Source organism: Pteropus medius, unplaced genomic scaffold (assembly GCF_902729225.1).
Source record: "Pteropus medius unplaced genomic scaffold, Ma_sr-lr_union100, whole genome shotgun sequence".
NCBI classification, from domain to species: Eukaryota; Metazoa; Chordata; class Mammalia; order Chiroptera; family Pteropodidae; genus Pteropus; species Pteropus medius.
In genome coordinates this window covers 20,097,048-20,120,471 of record NW_024344240.1, presented here as the reverse complement: position 1 = coordinate 20,120,471, position 23,424 = coordinate 20,097,048, and the positions used below count along the sequence as shown (strand labels likewise).

At 40.6% G+C, this 23,424-nt stretch overlaps 1 protein-coding gene across 2 annotated transcripts in view; it reads right to left on the bottom strand.

Annotated features, from left to right (window-relative positions):
- Nucleotides 1-23,424, bottom strand: part of PLXNC1 (plexin C1) — a 139,278-nt gene that overhangs the window by 53,251 nt on the left and 62,603 nt on the right. For both annotated transcript variants that reach the window (XM_039869055.1, XM_039869056.1), the window contains exons 7-14: nt 22,546-22,633; nt 20,188-20,290; nt 19,956-20,054; nt 10,151-10,287; nt 7,201-7,380; nt 4,658-4,745; nt 1,292-1,495; nt 993-1,178 (exon numbers count right to left, since the gene is read on the bottom strand). In XM_039869055.1, the coding sequence (XP_039724989.1) occupies nt 993-1,178; nt 1,292-1,495; nt 4,658-4,745; nt 7,201-7,380; nt 10,151-10,287; nt 19,956-20,054; nt 20,188-20,290; nt 22,546-22,633 (1,085 nt within the window). The remainder of the gene's footprint in view (nt 1-992; nt 1,179-1,291; nt 1,496-4,657; nt 4,746-7,200; nt 7,381-10,150; nt 10,288-19,955; nt 20,055-20,187; nt 20,291-22,545; nt 22,634-23,424) is intronic.

Sequence of the window (23,424 nt, the reverse complement as noted above, 5' to 3'; positions counted from 1 at the left end):
TTAGGTAATCTCCATAAAGGCAGATGTTCTTTTTCTGTTTTCTTCTCTCTCTATCTCCACCACAGTGTAGGCACTCGGGAACTATTTCATGAATAATGAATGCTAGCGTTCACTCTTCTCAGCTAACTGGACATGGTGGAGCACTAGTGAGTTTAGCTGTTCTTACGGATTTGGTAATAATTATTACATTTTTACAATACGACACATGGACAAAGGGAGGCTCGGCGAAGCTAAGTGACTTATCTAAGGCCACACAGTTATTAGCTGGTACAGCTGGGACATGAACACATTTTTGTTTTGCCTTCTAGTCGGATATTCTTTTTTTCTTGTTATTTATGACTATAGATCATTAAGCACTTTTGGGGGGATAGTCTGTGCAGAGAGCCTCATAGGGCATGAATGCCATAAAGGGAGACTTCTAATATATTTCCCTTCCCCATGGATTCACATCTTTATTGGGGACCATAAATATACCAGTGATGGGGCCCTCAAACATGTCTGGGAAAAGATTAATTGCAGCAAGAATGACTTCATGGTGGTGGAAGCAGCCCACCCACCACCCATAGATTATCTGGTCTCCATTAGACGTGAATGTTCTTCTGAGTGTGCTAAAGAGGCTCCCATTTTGGATTTCTGCTAAGACATGTCACCACTGCATTTGGGAAAAGAACGACAGCTCATTCGAGGGGTCTAAAGATTCTGCTTGCAGATGCTACAGTCTCAACATATGCCTAGAACAAAAGCTATCAAGACTCATTAGTATTATAAACAATGGTGTGTTCAATGCTCTGACATTCGAATAGACACACGGATGGATTCTGGCAGCTATTTCGGAGAAATTATGCTTGGGTTTGCAACACCAGCTTCGTTTATCTTCTATTTAAAGTGAGGATCTAAAGATCCAAGAAAGATTACATTCCGACTTCTGGTTTAGCCAAGGAATTCCCCCCAAATAAAGTAAAACTAACGGAGAGAACTGTCAGGGGACTTACACGGACTTTCTTGGAAGAGGAGGCGATTCTGTTTGCAGTTCTGATGCCTTTAATTTTGCAGAGGATGGTGGTGAGATCTTGATTTCTAGTAATGTTTTCAAAGCTGCAATTTAATTGCTTATTTTCCCCATGGAAGAGAGTAATTTCAATGTCTTTCTCGGAAATGTTGAAGTTATCATTTTCTTTCTGCGAAAAACAAAGCGAAGATGAAGAAATCAGGACACATGTGGAAACACAAATATAAGCACACCTTTCCAGTTGGGAGTGGGCGCAGCCCACACGAGAAAAGAGAAACATACTAGAATTTTTACTTCTAATTCTGTGTCCACCTCGGGGTCGACCCGATACCCTGTAAATCTGGGGTCCTCAAGATACTGCAAGCTTCCACAGTCCAGGTAAGTCTCCTGAACTCTCAGCTTCACGGTGACATTGGTACGTGCTTTCGAACTCTTTAAACTGGGGGCTAGGAACCTGCAGTGAGTTGCCATACAATGTTCAGAGACCTGAGGGAGAAGAAAAGAGCATTTAACAACTTCATTTATGAATTCCAGCTCTGGGATTTAAGAACTAAGTGACCCAGGCAACCGAACTTCTTTGTGTTTCTATTTTCTCATCTGTAAAATGGGACAGCAAAACTGCCTGCCTCGCAGAGCTGAATTAACCGTACATCAAATTAACCGAGATGAGGGCTCATTAAATTACACGAGGGCCATGTCAAATGAGATTATCCACGTAAAACGCTTACAATAGTTCCTGGCACACAGTAAGGACTCGAAAATGCTAGCTGTTGTTCTTACTAACGACAGTGAAAGCAGGCAGAAGGTTATGCGATGGGGGAAAATGGTACACAGAAAGAAGTAGGATAGAAAAAGGGGAAGACTTTGCACCAACAGGCTTGTGTGTCCTTCAAGCCACCAAGGCTGAGTCTATCCGGGAAGGGAGGAAAGGAACCCTCAGCAAGGGCCGGCAGCTGGCCTGCAGGCAGCTGGCTGACTCACTCTTTGTTGGGGAACCTCCTGTAGTGCTTTAGCAGAAACTCTCACCACAAAAAGGAAAAGGCTTTGCAGGCCTAAGAGAAAATAGGGGAAAACAAAAGTAAAAGGGACCATGCAACCCCCGTGAAATGAAGAGCGAGAAGACTGGGAACGATGAAGAAAGTCCGGCCCGCTTTAAAAGTTTATTTATAAAAAAACAAACAAACATAAATATTGTCATTTTCACGTGTCCAGAGAGACAGGCAGATAAAACTGCTGGGAAAGGGAAGTCGACAAACGTCTTTTAAAAAGAGCAATAAAACTGTGGAAAGAAATTGGTCAGGTGGGGAGGTGGGGAGTTTTCCTCTTTTTTTTTTCTCTTTTTCACTTTTTTTCAGCTGCCTTTTCCTCTTTTTAATTTACTCTCTAATACTGGAGTATAGAAAAGGGGGTAGAATGAGGCAGTAGGTGGGAAAATGTGATGCAAAGGGCTGAGCCGTGGATCAGCAAACCCTCTTTCCCCCTTAACACCTTTCGGAACTGCAGCCCCGAGTCTCTCGCTGACATTCTGGTACTATGATGAAAACTACCAACCCCGCTGCCTCTGTCTGCTCAGCAGCCGTAACCCCGGAGGGCCAGCTTTATATTAAAGATGACTTCTAGAAAGATTTCCAGTGACAGGGTCACCCTAACCTCATTATCCTCAACTCCCAATTTCCATACTAGTGACTAGCTCCCACTACTGGAAATACTCTTTTTTGTTAGTTTCCAAGCAACTGCTTGGTCATCTTCACTGGCCACCTTATTTGCTTTCACTCCTTAAAATGAAGCGGCTCTGCAAGAGTCTATCCTGGGCGCTCTTCTCTTCTTCTGCTGTGTTCTCACTCCCACAGTGCTGTTCCCAATCTCCCTCTTAAGACGACTTTCCAAAGAGGACCCAATCATCTCCAGTTCCACAGTCGCCCCAGCACTCCAGACCTGCCCTACTGATAACAGCCCAACGGACGGCTCAGCCACGGGACCTGCTCACATCTCAAGCACATCTGGCCTTTGCATTCGCATTCTCGTTGGTCTCCTGGCCTTTTTTTCAGTTACTGCTTCTCCAAACTATCCCATGTGGCACCATTGCCAAAATAATCGTCATAAAGGGAACCTATATTCATGTCACTGCCTGCTTAAAGATCTTCAATTCTCCCCACCGTCTACAGAATTAAGGGCACAATTATCAGTCTGACACTCTCTTACAACCAACGGTTTTCTAGCCATCCCTCTTGCACATTCCCAATCCATCCTCTAGGCTCTGACTGAGCACAACTGACACAGTCCCGTCACAGGCCTGGGACTAACTCATCCTCATCCTCTGCACCTGAAACTGCCTCCCTGCTCCCACCTATCCGAGTTCTACCCACCCTGCTCTACTCTTCAGACATTCTTAACTCAATCCATATTTAATTTCCCTTTGATGCCGAAATAACGCAGTGCCTTCTTGGACATACAGGGTTTCTGAGCTGGAAGGGAATCAGAGGATTTAGATTTTGAGGACATCCTGTGCTCTCAACTTTGAATCCCAGTGCGGATTAGCTATCTCCCTCCATCATAGCAATATTACTATCTTATTTATCTTTTCCCCTGCACCCATCAAAATGTTTTGCCTACTGTAGGTGCATGATAAGTTCTACTTGATCTAGCAACAGCAGCAAGGGAGAGAGAGCAAGTCCACTAACAAATTCAGACAACGTTTCTGGTCAGAGGGTCAACCTACGCAAACAATTCAACGTGATGTGTTCACATCATGGAGACGGGGCCTGGAATCAAATACAATGTGAGGCTTGGAACTGGCTCTGAAGTGCGTCAGTAGGTGGACATGTGTATGACAAGGCTGTAAGGATGACTTAAGAAGGCCTCCTGTATCTGGGCTTAAGCAGGAGCCAGGTCTGTGGCCACTCACAAACCCGCCAGCTTCAGCAGGAAGTTATCAGCCTGGGCCCCAGAGAGGCTGCTACCTTCACATCTCGTGAAGGGAGGAGAGAAAGGGGAGAAAGAACGGGGTGAGCTTTCGGGAAGAGTTCAGAAGCGCACTCAGAGGCTCCAACCCGTATCTGAAATGCATCGTTTCCTACGACGAGGTCTGTGTGTGACGCCTCTCGGTGTAAGAACTGGGTGAGCGGTGAGCATCAGACCACTCTGTATGGGAAGTCGAAAGGCAAGAGGAGGCGAGGTCAGAGGAAGGGACCAAATCAGGTCAAAGAGACGATGGTCTATGACGAGATCTCTGGGACCTTAGCAGGTCACTGAACCTCTGAACTGCAGTTCTCTTTTTGCACGTACTCTTCGCAGAAATACAATTCTTCCTTACGTGACGCCTTCGCCACTCACAAGGCATTTTCACACATATTCATAAACATTGTCTCATTAAAGTGACTTGCCATAAATCACACATGAGAAAATGGCAGGTCTTGTCATACCAAGTTCCTTCCTCTTTCCCCTGTGCCACTGCCTGAAATACTTAACTACAAGTTTAAGGTCTTATTATTTCCACTACAGCACAGATGGTATACATCATGCAACGGGTAAAAGCACAGAATATCACAAAGACACAGAAATAAACTATATTCCCCAACATATTTTAGTGTGATAGTAACAAAATCATCCTTGAAAATAACTATTATTACAAAGCGGCCAAAGACTTACATTTATGTTTCCTTTTAACTCATGTGAAATGATTAAGTTGTCAATTACATCAAAATTTCTGCCCGTGATGGTTATGTTTTGACCACCGCTGCAAGGAAAAATGCAACAATAGGAGTTTTATAATGAACATACGGGTATTTCACATTTATGAACAAAGCTATCAATTTGTTCACACTTAATATTAAACTCACTTATGTTTGAAAGCAAATTAACAAATTCAAAATTCAAATGCAGGACAATTTTAGAGATCTTTTAATGATACCGGTTATAAAGTCATAGTTTTTAAGATACACGAATATAAAAAGTCACATCAGAGCCTGTTGCAATTTGTAGGAAAATGCCCAAATTCTTCTGCGGAATTTTGAGTTCTGTTGTGTCATGTTGCCACATATATTCAGATCATCAACTGTACCTTGAAAAGGTTTCACTAAACAGAATTTTGTTTGATTGCTGCTTAATCTATACGAAGATTCTTCAATCTAACAATTTTCAAAATCAAACTCCCAAACTACCAATTACATTTTATTCAGGGAGACTGGGAACACTTTGGACAAGGTAAAATTATAAATGACATTAAAAGTATATATTCCTATTTGGTAAACCATATAAATAACAGCTACGTTCTATCTCTCCAAAACCAAGCCAAATGATTTCACATATTCTTAGCACCTAATTGCATATAAGTAAAGTGGTCATTAGATGTGAAATAAACAGCTGTCCACAGCTCTGGCTGCCCTTGCACCCTCATTCATGTAGGTCACTAGACACTCATTCCAGGGGACAGGCGCCTGAGCATGTCAGCCGAGCCCAGGATGACAAGACCAGGAGGTGGACACGAACAGGTCAATTTGTGTAGGGCAGAAGAAAGACATTGAGCCCTGAACCTTCCAGCCTCAAGGAGGAAGGGCCGAGTTGGCCTCATGCCAGCCTGTCTCCATCACTAGAAAACCAGGCCAAGCATACTCTGCCAATGGCTAGACCGCAGAGCCACGTTCTTGCCTTGGAGTCACCGAGAGACCCAAGCTCAGAATATGAAAGCTGACTGGACATTAAGAAGCTTCTTATTTTACGGCAAAGCAGAACACTGGTGTCTTAGAGCACAGCACCCTGGGCCAGGCTGCCTGGGAGCCTGGGCAAGTCATTTGAATACTCCATGTCTCAGTTTCCTCATCTGCAAAGGGGGCCACTCATAGCAGAGCCCTTACGCTTGTGAACATTAACTGAGTCAATAGATATAACATACCAGGCATGTGGGGAGTGCCACATCCATGTGTGCTTTAATTTATAGGAAGGAATTAGACCGAGAGCAGGGAGTGGCACGCTAGAGCCTTGGTTTGGAAATTTCACATTTCCTCATGCCACTGTTATGGATGGAACTGTTGAAGTCCTAACCCCCAGGACCTCAGAACGTGACTTATTTGGAGACAAGGTCTTTAAAGGGGTAATTTGGAGACAAGGTCTTTAAATGAGGTCACTCGGGTAGCCAAAATCCAATATGACTGGTATCCTTATAAAAAGAGGAAATTAGGACAGAGCGAGGCTCAGGGGGAAAGCCATGTGAAGGCACAGGGAGGAGAAGGCCATCTACAGGCCAGGTAGAGAGGCCTCAGAAGAAATCAACCCTGACAGCACCTTGATCTTGGACTTCCAGCTTCCAGAAATTTGATGACATAAATATCTGTTATTTAATCCACCCAGTATGTGGTACTTTGCTATGGCAGCCCTAGCAGTCTCATACATCTACCTCTCACTTAATCTTAAAAAAGAATATGAATCTTAAAAGAATAATAATAAAAGAATATTCCCACCATCCCTTTTTTGGTTTTATCTTTCTTTCTTAAAACAAAGCTTCTGTAGTTTCCACTAGACTGTACTTAGAAAATTAGCTTCAGGTGAAGAAAATATCTTTAGGGTTATATTCCAAAATCTTAAAAGTGAATTTAAATTCAACTAGAGAGGTAATTTTTTTCCTTAATATATTGGAGTCACCTGGAAGAGTTTATTTTGGAATTTACATCTCACTTAGGGAGCATCTTTAAACTGTAGATACTGCTTTTCATTTAGATACCGCCCACCAGTTCCTTAAATTATTCAAAACAGTTTATTCTAAAGGTTATAAAACGAAAGACGTAAGAAAGAAGCTTTGCGTCATGGGCAGGAGTGAGACGGAGTGAAGAAGCTCATGTGTTTGTACCAGAAAACTAGACCAAGAATAGTTACTGCAATTGAATAAATATTTTAAAAGCTGAAAGATTTATATGATCTAAAAAGAAACGAGAGTATGAACAAACATTTTAGCTGTGAGTTTCCTGGCAGCCACGGCTAAGAGTAAAACAGGAAGTGCTCATAGAGTTTACTGTGATGATGGGAAGCAACCTGTTTGTCAGGTATGCGCTTGTTTTTAGGAATAAATCCTGAGAGAAATTCTGTGAGAGGAATTTAGATATGACTATTATTTTTATATTTATTTGCATGAAATACATGATCTGTATGCATCTGACCCTTTTAACTATAACAAGAGAAAAATATGAATTAGAAAGTACCTGATCCAGGTGGTAGCAGGATATATGAGGGAACATTGTGGCAGAGCAATGTAAGACAAGGGTCCCACAGGAGAACAGTTCCCACCATCGAACTGGATACACACATCCTTTATCTCTTTTCGGCTTGACGGTAGAGAGAATTTCATGTGGGTGTCATTTAGCACATGGCTAACCCGTATCCTAGAAAGAAGTAGAAAAAGAACTCTTATATGACATAGACACTTAGCATAGTTAATTACCCAAGGTGACAGCATATGAATTTCATGAACTACAGCAGTTCATGAACTATCAGAACAGCTGCAGGCAACTGCTGATTAATCAGGGGCCACTTATCCAGTTTGGCATCATCTGGGGCAGGGTTTCTCTTTCTTTTGTGCATTTTTGTATTTATTTGCATTTCCCTTAGAAGTGGGGGAAGAAAGAGATATAACCAGAGCCCTTAAGAAACCCTAACAGAAAGCAGAACATGAACTGGGTATTAAGTTATATTAAGGAATTACTGTTAATTCTGTCAAGTACAATAATGGCACTATCTTTCCCTGTCAGAGACATACGCCACTGAAGTATTTATGAGTGAAAGAATTTGGTGTCCGGAACATGCTTTTAAGAACTCCAGCCGCCATTGTTCTCTCCCCTCCAAAACTGAGGAGGAAATCGATGACACAAGATTGGCAAGAGTTGGAAAGTTCTGAAGCTGGAGGATGGGTACAGAGAGGTTCACTTCACTTCACTCTTTTCTCTTGTGTATGTTTGCAAATGTCTGTAATGAAAAGTTTTAAAAAAAGAGCAGCCCCAGTCAAGCACTGGGAGGGTAGAACTCAACCCCGGCACAGCTGGGAATTCTGCTGCATTGAGAGCAGAGAGCCTATGACTTAAAGTCCATGCCAAGAGCCCAGGGGCCTCAGAATCAATCAGCCGTCAGAGCCAACCTGCCTCCCAAAGAGCTCCAGACTGGAAATTAGCTAGGACTGTTGTGGGTGCTCCTGACATCTGCAGGGTGTATCCTTGTCACCCTTGGGAGTCAAAGCAAAGCCTTCTTTCTACAACATTCTCTCTGTAACCTGCCGCTTCCTCCGCGCGTCAAGTCCACAATGGCCCTCTAAAGCATGAATGATTAAGACTGGGTTGTGTCTGAATAATAATCAGTATAATTATGCTACATGAGAAGTTATCATTATGCCTTAAATAATGTGCATGATTATTAACTTTAATGCACATATCCTTTAAGTTGTAATATTAGATTCTAACCATAAGGCAAATTCAAAAAACATGAGAGTCAGTTTGTACTTATACTATCTCCGCTTTACATTCTAGATATAGGAAATTCATCATAAAATGGCTGATCGTTAAAATTCAAACTTGTTTATAAATTTTGGAAGGAGAGAGGCGGAAATGTGGGTCACTCCACTACTACTGTCAAATTTTTCTCTGTTGGAATAACTAGGCATTTTTAAAAGATCACATTAAAAGAGTTTGGGATTATGTGCAGCATGAAGTCAGATGTAGGACTGACGGGGTATTATGTTTACTGCTCATGAACTTGGGTTCACCACACAAATGTGGTTAGCGAAATGCTACATGCAGAAAGGTCTCTTAGTCATTTAATTTAATAACTGCAGGATCTCAAGACACATTCAGAATTGAAATGAGAGCATAAAGAGACAGAAACATGGTAAAGCTCTGAAAAACTACTTATTTTTCAGTGAAGTTAATTGCCTTTCAGTGAATGCACAGGTGTCTAACTTCAGATTTCGTTACACAAAATGAAAGATTTTTGCAATAAGGTATTTAGCCAGGATAAACGGCACAAAATACCTATGTTGCATAGATACAGCCACTAATATGTACTTGTAAATTCTGGTAAATAGCAGAACAGAGAAAAGCCACCGACGAGGAGCTTTTTCCTTCGAGATAACAGACATCCCAAATTTACTGCTAGAAGGGGTAGGGGATGGCAGTTATACATGGCAAATGAATTAAAATAGAAAATTCAGTAACTAAGTGTGGCAGATTAAAATGGTGTACGAATTTGAGGAGTTAAAAACCAAAACACCACGCTTCAGCAGATTGTCTTCAATGCATTTCCGTGATGAGAACAAGCTCAGTATTATACTTTATGTAGACGGCAACATCGTTTATTTCAAATCAGCCCAAACTTCTAAAAGCTAACAAGCAGAAAACTCAAATTATCTATTGTTATCATTATTACATCTCTTTTTTTTTTTTTGAGAGGGGGAATATTTGTACAAGAACGTCAGTAAGACACTGAAATTTTTTCTCTCTCAAAAGTTTCATTGAAAGGATGAGTTAGGGGAAAAGAAGTCATAGAAATGATGACGTTCAAGTAGTGCCCTGACCAGATATGTTTTGTTTTGGGGTGTTCGTTCTCCTTTCCTCCCTCCTCCTTTCCCTCTCTCTCTCCTTCCTTCCCTTCCTCCCTTCCTCCTTCTTTCTTTTTTTAAACTACTGTATGTTCCATTTACTCATTATTTGAGCCTGAAACCACTCCAATAAAGAGAAGGCTATAGAGTAAAATGGATCAGAAAGGTTCTTTTTTCAACTTCAGGCAATCTATCGGAAGAGTTGTCACATTTTCTCATTAAATTCTGAGGTACAAAGTACTCAACTGGTTTTCTAAGTGGGACATCTTTAACAATGATATTTGTTACTCGAAATACTTGATTTTGTTAATGAAGACAAATCAGGACAACCTGAAATTATCGTGTACTGAGATTTTTGGGAGAACATGGGACAGATTCCCTCCCAATTAACTTCGAATGTGGTGTATAAATGATTTCACTTTTTAAAATTACATTTTATCAAATATACAGAGAAACTGGCCCACTTTGACATATGGAAATAATTCAACTATATAAAGATTATATTCCTTTGGCATACGTTTAGCTTTTCACTATATTACCAAGAATAAATTACTAATATTTTAACTCACACATCCTTCTCACAAGTACTGGTTCCTTTCAGGATCATTACGATGTTAGATGCCTGCGTAAAGTTTGCTCCTGTGACTATCACGTTACTTTTCCCTAAGGTTGATATTTTATGTGGCTCAATGGATTCAATGTAGACCTATTGGAAATAAAAGATTAAAACACAAGATCAAAGCTAAGAAATGGCACTGTTCCAAAAAATCTGTTTATGCGCTGTAGTTCGAAGAAATCACTGGGAAATTACAACATTTTGCAAACATAGGCAGACAGTGTTTAATGAAATCAATGAATTCAAGGACGAGTGCTGAAGATTCATGTCTCTCAACATGCGACAGCATGAGGTCAAACCAATTAGTCTTTGTCTCACAAGACAGTTGAAAATACAGTTGAAGAGTCTGACGTTCTGTCTGAAGAGTGAGATATCACTGGAGTCTCAAAAATGCTTGCTGCCTACAGCCCCTGGAGGCTCACAATACAACAAAATGAAGGAAAAGACAAGGGGTCCACTGATCATCAGCCAATGACAGACTCATCATTAGGCTGGAATAAATGTCATTCTGGATAAATTTAATTCCCAAGAAAGCAGTTCCTATTTTTTGTTTGTTTCAGTTAGGCTATTTGAATCAAGGAATACACTGCAGGGAAAAAAATCTCAAAAAATCAACTCGTTCAGTCACCTAATATCAAGTAGCTGATGCCTAAACCATGCAGCCAACCATTTCTTCTCCACAGTTCGCAGGTACTACCTTCTCCTTCTCCATGCCCATTACAGACTTTATCAGATCTTCCTTTAAAGTAAGTTTCCCTTGCAATCACCTGATACCTGGTCCCACATAATGCAGGCTTACACACTTTACTTCTCCCTTTGCAGGGTCTAATCAAATTCCCCTAAAAGGGGGAAGAAAAAAAAAGACCCTTTTTGATGGCAAGAATTGTCTTCCCTTTCAAAGACAAAACGATCCTGATTTCTTTCATTTTTCCCTACAGATGAAACTGTCTATCATTTTGATCATCTTATTGTTTTGTAGACCATCTCTGGCAAGTCCGTATCTTCTACAGCGTGGTGACCAAAACAGGACATAAGATTCCAAGATTCTCGCCAATATAAAGTACAACAGGGCGTTAGCAAGAATGACTATCATGCTCACACTCTTGGTGTTTGAAAACAACCCTCAGGTCCAGAGACACGTAATCATGTGAAATTTGCTAAGGCATAAACGCCAAGTGTAACCGCTTAGAGGATAAAGTTTAGGAGGAAGCCACTTAAGGCACTGGAGGAGCTTTAGTCATGTCCAACACCTGCCTCTTGAAGTAACCTAGTATTCTCTGCTCCTCTGTATGTGTGACACTCACTGGAATGGCTGGGCTGCTGGGCCCGCCCATCCTGCTGAGACGTCTCATCATTCTGCTCCTTGGCTAACACAGGTGCTATATAGTAGAGAGGTCACCATCACTCATTATCGCTATGGATTAGTTTTTCAGACTGAGGTAAACTCATTGTTAATGTCATCACAGCAATGATGTAATGTGACAGAGAATTGATTTTGGTGACAGAATTTATTTTAATCACTTAGTAAAAGACTTTAGCCCATATTTATAGAATCGTGAAGGGCCTGAAAGGGTCACTTTAATTATTCTGTTATCCTTGAGTGCATTTTATGGGAGAAATTATCTGCAAGAGTGGTACTTTGGAATGGGGGATTAGCAAAGACTTAGAGATAAATCTCTTGTAAATGTCAAGTGTGTGTTGTATAGCAAAAGGCTTACTCTTTGCTCTGACATCATGACAACTAAGTGAACAAGTATTTACTGAACACCTACAGGGTCCCTAGGACGGCACTAGGTATCGTGGGGGGAACACGCTGTGTACACTAGATCAGGAGTTGGCAAACTATTGGATTTGCCTGAAGCAGGCAAATCCGGCCTATGGCTTGTTTTTATATGGCCCACGAGAAAATGGTAAAAGAAGAAAAATTATTCCATGACATGTGAAAATACGTTAAATTCAAATTTCAGTGTCCATAAAGAAAGTGTTTTTGGAACACGACCACGCCCACTCACTTATGTATTGTCTGTGCTGCTTTCACACTACGGCAGCAGAGCTGAGTAGTTACAAGAGAACTCAGAGCTCACAAAGCCTAAAATGTTTGTTGTCTGGCTCTTTGTAGAAAAAATCTGCTGACTTCTACACTTGAGGTGTCCACTGTCTTCCTAGGGGGACAAGAGAAACTGTGTTTTATTTTATGTGAACGTCAATGCAGACTCATATTTACACCCAAGTCAACTGAGTCCCAGGTTTCTTTCTAGCTATTCCTCTTCACTTCTTATAATTATACGGTTGATGTCTGTTCAAACAAAATTTTCAAACACGCCAAGTAAATGCTACTTCTCTATTCTCAGTAGAGGATAAAGAGAGCCTTATAACTAGTGTACACGAGATTTTCAAGGGGGTTATAGTTTGCTCCGTAAATGGCTCTACAGATTCTCTACCATCAGAGGATCTGCCACATCGCCTTAACTTTTCATTTCCCCCGGAGTAGAGACAGCTCTGCTACTTCAAAAGGATTTCATTTTAAAACCTTATTGTTTAAAAGTTTCCATTGGCTGTCTAGGATGGAATCCAGCCCTGGCCTATCTCATGAAACCAGATGCTTCTCATCTGCTTTCAAAGAGGGTCAGATTAGTTGTCCTTTGTTTGCTTGGAGAATCTCTCTTAATCTTAATAAGTGAGCCAAAGGGCTACCAAGAGGACCTCATTAAATAAACGGTGCAGGTATAAAGGAAAAAAAAAAAAGATTAGGTAGCTACATGGCTGTACCATATCGCTGCAATAATTCTTAGAAATATAATATTTTCTATTTTTATTGATAAGGATTTTTAAAATCCAGTACAGATAAAAGGCAAAGAATGATTGCTCCACAACTGTTCCACACATCTAATATTTTAGATCGATTTTTTAATTTTAATCAAGAGTTAATTTACAACCCGACATGAAGTAGTGGGCCCCACACACAAGCTTATACATCGAAGGGTTTGGTTAATTTAAAAACATAATCTAGCTTGATACAAAAAGACAATTTCTTACAGCCCTATAGTGAGATTCCTCTCCCATCCTATGTCTAAGGATTTCCATATATCAAATCAAAATACCACAGACTATAACTCTCACAGCCCTCTGGTGTCCAGAAATTAACCTCAGAATAGTCCACCACTTATCAGTTACATTTCAAAGACTTAGAGTTGTTTTTAAATGGCTGCACGATTTTAAATTATTTAATAAAATAATATGAGCTCTAGCTGCTCACGTGTTTAAATCACTCCCTGTTTTGTACAAAAAAGTACATTAGAAACTGGTTAATTAGGTGATTACAAAATACCCAACTATTTATTTTTTAAAAATAAAGTCATTATAGGATATTGGAAATAGCACAACCACTAAGAAATAGTTATCTTTTAAAAGGTCTAAGAGGATTATTCCTGACAGTAAGAGTACCTTTTGTGAAGTCTGACGTCAACACAATTCAAATTACCATGACATTAATGGAGAAAATATTGCTATGATTGAAAAGAATATTGGAAAGTGGTACATTAGGAAGGCTCAGTTTATTAAGACCAAATTGTACTCTATTAATGTTTTTAAAAATCTGAATATAGCAAAGCTCTCCACAGGCCTGGATCTGAATCAACTAAAACATCTCACAGATATTCAGTCATGAAATTGGTTCAAATGAGACTAGATAAAAAGTCACATGGATTCAAAACCAGCTGGAAATCTGAAACTAAGGGACATTAGAGAGATGAAAGGTGGCATAGCTAATTACAGGAAAGTGTCCTGTAGGACTCTACAGAGGTTAGTGTTTGGTTCAGAATTATTTAACATCTTTATTAATGAGCGAGAGAGACAGAAGAAATAAATTTAAAAAATGTATGCACTGAGAAGAGCAGTGGGGATGGTAAAGTATAAAAAGAAGTGAGATATGGAAAGAAAAAAGCAAAATACAATCCTATGAAAGAAAAATTAGAGTTATGTGGAACAAAAAGGTTATCTGTCTGATGCTCAGCACCCAGGCAAATGCGCCTTCCTGGAGGCCCTGGGACAGGCCCCAGAAACTTGGGATGTAACTTCCAGGTGGTCCCAGGAACTGGCTAGAGCTAGAGTGCCGACCGAGATAGACCTGAAGACTTCCAAGGAGCAGGCAACAGACCAAGGCCCTGTGTGAGGCTGACATGGCCCAGGGTGGGGCTGCCAGCAAAGTTGTTATCCTTTCTCACTGAATGTCCTTAGTGTGGCTCCTCAGAACTGTACTGGCCAACCAGGGCTCCATGATGGGGGGTTGGGAGGAAGGGCTCCTCCTCTCCAGTAGAAACCCCTGAGTGCAGATTAAATTGAACCACTCGAAATCCACGTCTCTGCTCAGTTTCAAATTCAGCACAGATTCTTGCTGCTCCACTCTCCTAAGGGCCTCAGTTTCCATCTCAGTCTCGGCGTAAACGCTGGCCTTGCCTGGGTCTGACTCCTTCGCTCTGATACCTCGCAACCTACTCCTCTCCTCCAGAGGCTTTGATGCTAATACGCTCCCCTCACCGTCTGCCCAGGCTTGAGGTCTCGGTCCCACCCCACATCTGTGTAACAGATGGGGCAGGCTTTATAGCCAAATGACAAGAGAAGCCAATATTAGTTTCCTCCATCCTGGACTGACTTTCATCATCAATACTACATAGTTTAATACTTGTTTATATTAAGTTGAGGTCAAACAACGGAGAGCAGTGGTTAAAACTGTGGCCTCTGGCATCAGACTGCCTGGGTTCAAATCTCTTTCCTATTGTTTACTTTCTATTTACCCTCTGTAAAATTTGTCTATAAAATGGGAAAAAGAGGTCCATTGCGAAGCTTAAATAGATGCTCTGAGATTAGGACATAGCATAGGTTCAACAAATATTAGCTATCGTTATTTAATTTAGTATATTCTGGCATTCCTTCTTATATCTTTTTCTGTTCTACACACTCGACTGCTGCTTGAAAAGGAATCTTACTTCCTCCAAAACACTGTAAGTTCTACAATGTAAGCTCCATAAGGGGACACATTTTGCCCACCTGTCTAGCGCACAGTAGGTGTTCAATAAACACATTTTGAATGAATGAATGAATGAATGAATGAATGACCAATCAGAACTGAATCCCACAGCACCTAGTACAGTGGTAGGCCCATAGGAGCTATCCAACGATTAATATATTAAAGTGAATTTCACTTTTAAAGGCAAGGTCCCTGAAAGAATCCTTTTGGATTGCCTATGACAAATTTAAAAGCACATTCCAAAGTGATAAAGGAAGAAAAAGAGGAACAATTTGGATATAAACTCCTCAAGAGAGGAGACGCGGCTTTGTGTGGTTCATTTCTGCCCTATGGTGATAAGCATACCATGAAGAACAACAACAGATATTAGAACAACATCATATCATAGATCTTCACAACCTTTCCTTGACAACAGGAAAGAGAGAGCAGCCACCTCTCCTCTCAGCAGGCAGAGGCACCAGATACAAGACATAAAAAGGAAGGAAAAGAGGTTAGAGCAGGGCAACAGGGCCAACCATCTCTGAGAGAGACTGGCCTTTATAGCTGAAAATATTTTTCATCCAGAGGTCGAACGTCGATTTTTGAGTTCATTTCCCTATTTGGGTGATGCTTTCCCTTAATGGAGCACCACCCCTCTCCCCTACCCCCCAGTAAATGACAGTACTTATTTTTAGGTCAGGGTATAGGGATGAGTCATAGGTCACGAAACTGCCAGGGCAACAGGCCCAAACTTGGTTTGAAGCAGGAAACTTATAAGTGCCACTTCTTTGGATAAAAAAATTCATACATCAAAAAAAATAAAAGGTCACAAATCAGAACTATGGACGGATAAGACTAAAAAAAAGTCTTCGACATTTTTTGCCACTGAAGAACAAAGTCAAAACTCCTAGGCCTGATGTGTTAGGCCCTGTAGATGCAGGCTTCGGGGTCATTTCAAACTGACGTTCCATAATTTCATGCAACCTTCTGTTCTAGCCAAATTTAATTACTTGAGGTATCCTAGAATGGGTGCCCTGGAATTTTCTGGTGCCTCCACTACGCTTTTGCTTATGCTAGTCCCTCTGCTTAGAATATCCACTCCTCGGTCCCCTTGCATCTAGATGCTTCTCATCACTCAAAGGTTGGCTGAAATACCATCTCTGTCAATCAAGCCGTCCATCAATCAAAGACTTAACCAACCACACTGATTAAGTGTTTTAAACTGCCAGGCACTGGGTTTAAATAAGCAGAAATGCCTCTAAGATAAGGCCCCAGGCACAGGGAGGCTCTCTGGGTTTGTAGATTCTCTGGTACTTTCCCTATGTTAACATTTTTTCTTTTTTAATTATGTATTCTTACTTATGAACTCATGTATAAGATTCTTGAGACTGATGGCAAGAGAGGTGCCTGATTCATTTGCGTCCTCCTCATTATATCTATGGAGCTCAGGAAAATGGCACCTAATAAGTGCTCCATAAATACCTGTAAGAACAATCAACTCAAGCTCAGAATCGTGAAGCTCGAGACAGTCTACAGCATTCACATCTTGTGTCCCCAATGCCTGGCACATAAGAAGCACTCAGTACATATGTGACGTGGGAAGATGCCTTGAAGGAATGCTCTTGATGGCTTTTCCGCTAGGAAGAGAGTGCTCAGTGCTTTAAGTTTGGGGACTCAAACTGCAAACCTGGAGTTTTATATTCCTCATGATAATGAAAGACAGCAGTGCTACACAGAGCATGAGAAATTCCTCCCACGACAAATAATAATACTCCATTCCCCATCAACCAAAATTGAGATTCTGTTTTGAGTCATATTTAAAACAACATTTCAGTATCAACAAAATGTCTTTCACCAAATAAAGAAGGGTCATTCACAGAGAAGCACTGGAGACAGGTCAGGGCTTTTGTTTATTTTCAGCTTCTTCCTGCTCTCTTGGTGACTCTGGTTCTTTTTAACACACAATAACAAAGGTCAAAAGATGCCGGAAGACAATACAAGAAACCAAGGTACTGTGACTTTATTATTTTTTTTCTTTAAAAGAAATTTAAAAAGCCATTGCCTGGACCACTACTCATCAATAAAAAGGACTAAATTATTGATACATAAAAGAACTTGGATGAATTTGCACAGAATTACGTTGAGTTAAAAAAGCCAATTCCAAAAGGATACATCTGGATGATTCCATTTACATAAAATTCTTGTCATGATAAAATCACAGAAACAGAACAGATCAGTGGTTGCCAGGGGGCAGAGAAGGGGAGTGGGAGGTGGAGGGAAGTGGGTGTGGCTATAAGCAAACAACACAGGGTGACAGAGCTGCTCTGTTATCTTGACTGTTGTCACTGTCAGTATCCTGGCTGTGATGATGTGGTATAGTTTTTTAAAATGTTACTATTGGGGGAAACTGGGGAAAAGATATATGAGATCTCTGTTTTATTTTCTTATAATTACATGTGAATCTACAATTATCTCAAAAAAATGTTTAATTTTTCCAAAACAATCTTGAATAAGAAGAATAAATTTGAAGAACTCACACTTTCTGGTTTCAAAACTTATTACAAAGCTACAGTAATCAAAACAGTGTGTTATGGGTATAAAGACAGACATACAGATCAATGGAAATAAAGCCCAGAGATAAATTCTCACATTTACAGTTAAATGATTTTCAAGAGGGAGATGAGACTGTTCAGCGGGAAAAGAACAGTCTTTTCAACAAATGGTACCAGAAAAACTGAATATCTGCATGCAAAAGAATGAAGCTGGACTCTTACTTTACGCCGTATACAAAAATTAACTCGAAATGGAACAAAGCTCTAAACCTAAGAGATAAAACTCTCAGAGGAAAATATGGGAGAAAAGCTTAAGGAAATTGGATTTGGGAATGATTTCTTGGTATGATATCCAAAGCACAGGCAGCAAAAGAAAAAATATATAAATTGGACTTCATCAAAATGAATCAGGCACTTGTGTGCAAAGGACATAGTCAACTGAGTGAAAAGGCATCCTATGGAATAGGAGAAAATATTTGTAAATCATATCTCCAATAAGAGATTGATATCCAGGATAAAGAGCAAACTCCTACAACTTGACAACAACAAAAAACACAAACGACATGCCAAAAAGTCGAAGCAACACAAATATTCATTGAGCTGAATAGGTAAACAAAATGTGGTCTGTCCATGCAATGGAATATCATTTAGCCTTAAAAAGGAAGGAAATTCTGACCTATGCTACGAAATGCATGAACAGTGAGGACATTATGTTAAGTGAAATAAACCAGTCACGAAAAGACAAATTTTGCATGATTCCATTTATATGAGGCACCTATGGCAATCAAATCCACAGAGATAGAAAGTAGAATGGTGATTTGCCAGGATCTGGGTGGAAGGCAAAATGAAGAGTTATTATTTAATGGGTACAGAGTTTCGGTTTTGCAAGATGAAATGTGTTCTGGCGATTGATGATGGTGATGGTTGCCTAACAGTGTGACTGTACTTAACACACACTACACTGTACACTTTTATAAGATGGGAAATCTTATGCTATGCATATCTTGCCAAAATTAAAAAAAAAAAAAAACCTGAAATAACGAAAGAAAAATTTAATTTTTTAAAAAAGCCACTGCCTTTTTGATTCGAGTTCTTGTTGCTATGTCTTAGTTTTATAAACCAATGGGAAGAGAAAGGTCCATCACTTAATAAGCCCATCACTTAATAAAACCTCACTGACTTTTACATTCTGGAATATTGGCATGCCAAGTTTTTCTAATGTTTTTAATTAACTTCATAATCCATTTCGATTCATGTTCCCTTTGCCTGTTTTTAATTCACCTAAAGTTTCTATCAACTTCTCTGTAGTGATTAAAAAGGTGTTACTTTTTTATACTGGCACTCGATCTTAAATAGCAGTACATGGATAAAACAAAGCCACAAATTAGTTGCAAAATATAAAATTGAACCTTTAAAAAAAAAAACATGCTGTAGTTTTGTCTGCTCTCACTAAACCCCAAGGTTAACGAAAACAAGAACTTGTCTGTTTTTTACCACCTAGTAGATGCTCAATTAATTTTTGTTAACTGCATGAAGCCAGTACTTCTGTGCTCTCTAAGCACAGCCACCATGTCTGCCAGGAAATGTTTATATTGTCACCTCTTCTCTTTTTAAATATGTCTGTTAACTGAGCTTGGTGATTTACCCTGAAGAAAATAAGAGGAATTTCCAAGGAAATCTCATGGAAAATAACCATGTTTTGAGAAGTGGAGAGAAAGGTACCTATATTATATAGAAACAAATTTTGTTTTAAAGTAATTAACCACTGGTTAGATCGGCTCTATAAAGGAAAGAAAACAATGTAGCCACAGTTTGTGTATACACTTTGCATATTCTCCATTGCACATAATCCCCAGAAATGCAATCGTAATACATGGTTCAAACTGAAATCCCTTCAGTACTATGTGCTACATACTTCCATCTAATTCTCCCCAAGTGAGCCACAAAGTCACCTTTAAAATTTTACTCCCCCCCGGAACAACATCATTTTTCATAATTACGGAATTTTAATTTCTTTTATGTGAGTGTTCAGCCTTTGATGTATTGAGCCAATTAAATGAAACTCGGTTTAAACCAAAGGTAAAAAAGGGAATTTTGGCAGAAAGTAAAATAGGGAACTTTAAAAAGGAACCCAAAGTGGTAGTTGTTATTGTCATTTAAAGGGAGATTTTTCCATTATCAACACAAAAACAGGGTCTGACCTGCAAGCCTGGGCTGGTTCTGCTAAACTTATTCTTGAACCCTCCTCCATCTGCTGTGTTGGATGGTGCCCGCTTCTCAACCGCAACTTGACAAGGTTCCTGAAATGAAGAACATCCCTTCAACATCCGGATGGGTGGGAGATTCAGAGTTTGAAATAAACACAAAAGACAGGCTGGTGGTCACCAACATTTATTTTTGGTTAAACTTGTAATACCAAAAATGTCACTTTACCTGGTTTCTGCTGTAATCAGAGGAGCTGCAAGCTGTGAAGGGATGGATACACTTTCTCTCACTTTCACACCAAGCACAGCCAGTTCCAATACACACTGGGCACCTGGCAACATGGAAAACCAACTTAATTCATACATTTTTAGGAAAATCTTCATATCCTAGAATCTCCCTCTGTGATGAGGCATGTGAGCATTTGGAAGAAGAAGAAAATATCCCTAAACAGACTGTGATGAACCCAGGGGAGACAGGACAGTCCTTTGAGGCTGAAGATAGAGCACTGACTTTGTGCCCTGCTCTGGGCGGCCCTCAGGCTGCCGGACCAGCATCATACCTGTTGCTATGGAAACCTGAAGCTGGGGTCACCAGTTGTGCAGGTAGATAACAAGAACACACTAGATCCATTTCTCAATCCAGGTCCGTTTGTCTGTCTACCCTCAGGTAAGTCTCCTTCTGGAAACTGGTCTCCCCCAACCCCACCCCAATATCAGCATGTCCTCACTCACTGGAGCAGTAACACCGTCAACTGCCTGGAAGATGCGAAGCCAAAAGTGTTACCTGGCAAGCAGAGGGAATGGGGTGCCAGTGTTTGCTTTTTAATCAAATTGAGGAAGAATTGTGTCTGCTAATCAAATAATCTATCGTGCATGGATAATAGTGGAGAGCTTGAAAAGCACTTAATAGGATAATCGGAGTTAAAGGAGGAATGATAAATACAGAAATTCAGGTCGGTCTGGAAACAGTCCCACGAGGCTAAGCCCAGCGACAGGGAGAGGACTGGTACAGGGAGAGGGGACGCCATTCGTATTTTTATACATTCTTCAAGAAATGCTGAAGCGTTCTGAGATTTTGACCTATAGACGCTGTCGTTTCAATGGGAGAAAAAAAAATCCAGACTGGTGTTTACCTGACCGCCTAAAGTGTGCTAGAAGCTGGTTTGTGATTTATATTCCTATCCTAACTCCTCGGGGTAGTTACTATACTAAGGGCTTTTCTAAAGGAAGCAAGTGCCCAAGGAAAGGGCGCGCACCCTCCGGGGAGCTGCGGGCCTGAGGTTTAGTTGTTAATCACCTGGCTGTGGGACCTGGAGTGGGTCACCTGCTTTGGTCCGGCCTCTGCAACTGGGGGTGGGGAAGCTGTACTGTTTCAATTCTCTGAGCTATAAAATTCTATTTAACTCTCCCCTTTCTTCCCCTATGTTCATGGACTTCTGAGGCTTTCTGCATCAAGTTTGTTTTTTTACCCTCCCTAAATTCATTCAGTTTATTAGAAATAACTGAACTCAACCCCTCAGGGGAGGGTAAAGATGAGTTGCGGGGACTCCTGTTCTAATAGCTGTAGAGTGGCCTCCCAACTCAGTTTTGAGATTGAATTCATTTTTCCCAAAGAAACGATTCCCAGACCAGGCCAAAGAAGCTCACATTTGGTACTCACATAGCTGGTCGATCAAACCACCGAATGAACTACAGAATCACTAATAATACAGCTTCACGTGGTTTCTATGGGAACCTCCACCCCATCTTCCAACTGAAAAATCAAGAATCTGAGAAACATATTTCCTCTGTCTTCTCTCTCCTTTAGAAGCAAAGAGTATAGTGTGGCCCTAAATCAGGGGGTTACATAGCTCACCAGGGCCAAAGGTAGTAGAAAGAAAGAAAAGAACAGAAGAAAAAAAAAAGATATGTGTATGGGACAGAATTAACATGTTCCTTTTTTTAAATATTGGGGTGACATTAGTTATTATCATTATGTAAGTTTCAAGTATAGAATTCTATAATACATCATCTGTATGTTGCTTTGTGTGCTCACCGCCCAGGATCTAGTCTCCTTCTGTCACCACATTCAATCCCTTTACCCTCTTCATCCTCCCCCCACTCCACCTTTCCCTCTGATAACCACCATACTGTTGTCTGTGTTTATGGGTTTAACATGTGCCTTTGATTCGAAAGAGACTTCATCTTGTCCTTCTCCTCGAGTATGACTTTTCCTTATCTCATGCTCATGCCCTCTCCCTGGACCCAAATTCCCAAAGCCATTCTAATCAGTGGAGAAGCTAGCAGCACGCCTTCTACTACACTTGCTTCAAGGCCACCTCTCGGGCTCGGGAAAATGCATTTCCCTCTTGACAGAAACACCTCCGCACAGCTGTGTGCCCCTGAGCTGCTTGCTTCTCCGTGCTTATCAGGGCTTGGATGTGCAAGCTTAAACTCAGGGGCCCTCCCATCTCCCATTAGGCCACGCTCCAAAAGGTACTTTGCAAAGTTCTACTCCACAAAATAGTTCTTTAGGAAGTCAAGGAGTAAAGCAAATAATTAAATTAAAACCAATGAGAGAATATTTATATTTCAAGTAAAATCTTACTCTATGAATGACGAGCAGTTGGTAAAGTTGAATCTTTTTGATAAATGCCAAGAACCGAAGGAGAACGTCACGTTGACAACTAAAACATCTGGAGCAAAGGAGAAAAAAAAGTCATTTACGGTGAAGGCTCACTGTCATCAAGCAAAGCTGTAAATGCAAAAAATAAATATTTTTGCCTCCTATGCATAGAGGGTGGGGTGTGCCAGCTGTTCGCTCACATTTCAATCAGTATGTGGTTCTTCCCCGCGGGCCATTCACGTCAGGCAGCCAGAGTGCATAACACAAGGCTCCAAACAGACCCCAGCCCATCTCGTGTTCCAGGCCTCCTGTGGATAATCACTAGGAAAAAGCCATTTTCCAGCCCATTTACATCTCATACTCTCCCCGGGATCACTATCTCAACTTGTAATTGGCCACAGCATAAGAATAAAACAAGTCACTGAGCAAGAAGTGCCTAGAACATGAGAACTAGAATGTGAAAGAGGAAATCCTGTACCTTCAGAAAAATCTGCACTACAAATATTTACCTAACAAACTCTAAAGTGTGGTTTCCATGGGCTGGGATCCCTGATCTTCTTGGAATCAAGTGTCACCAAATCTATGATGCAGGTTTTCTTATTTGCATTTGAAAATCTACCTACTGGTTAGAAAACTTCAAAAGAATAAAGTCAGAAAGATAAACTCGGTGCTAAATCAGCATTAGAGAAATGTTGTATTTCCTGTATCTCTTTAACTTACATACGTATGCTACCCAAGATGTCTATCAGAATCACTTGAGAAATGGATGAAAATATAGATTCCAGAGCCATGTTCCTAGATATTCTGACTTTGCAGGCCTGGAGTAAGGCTGGGAATATGTGGTTTGCAACATTCCCCACA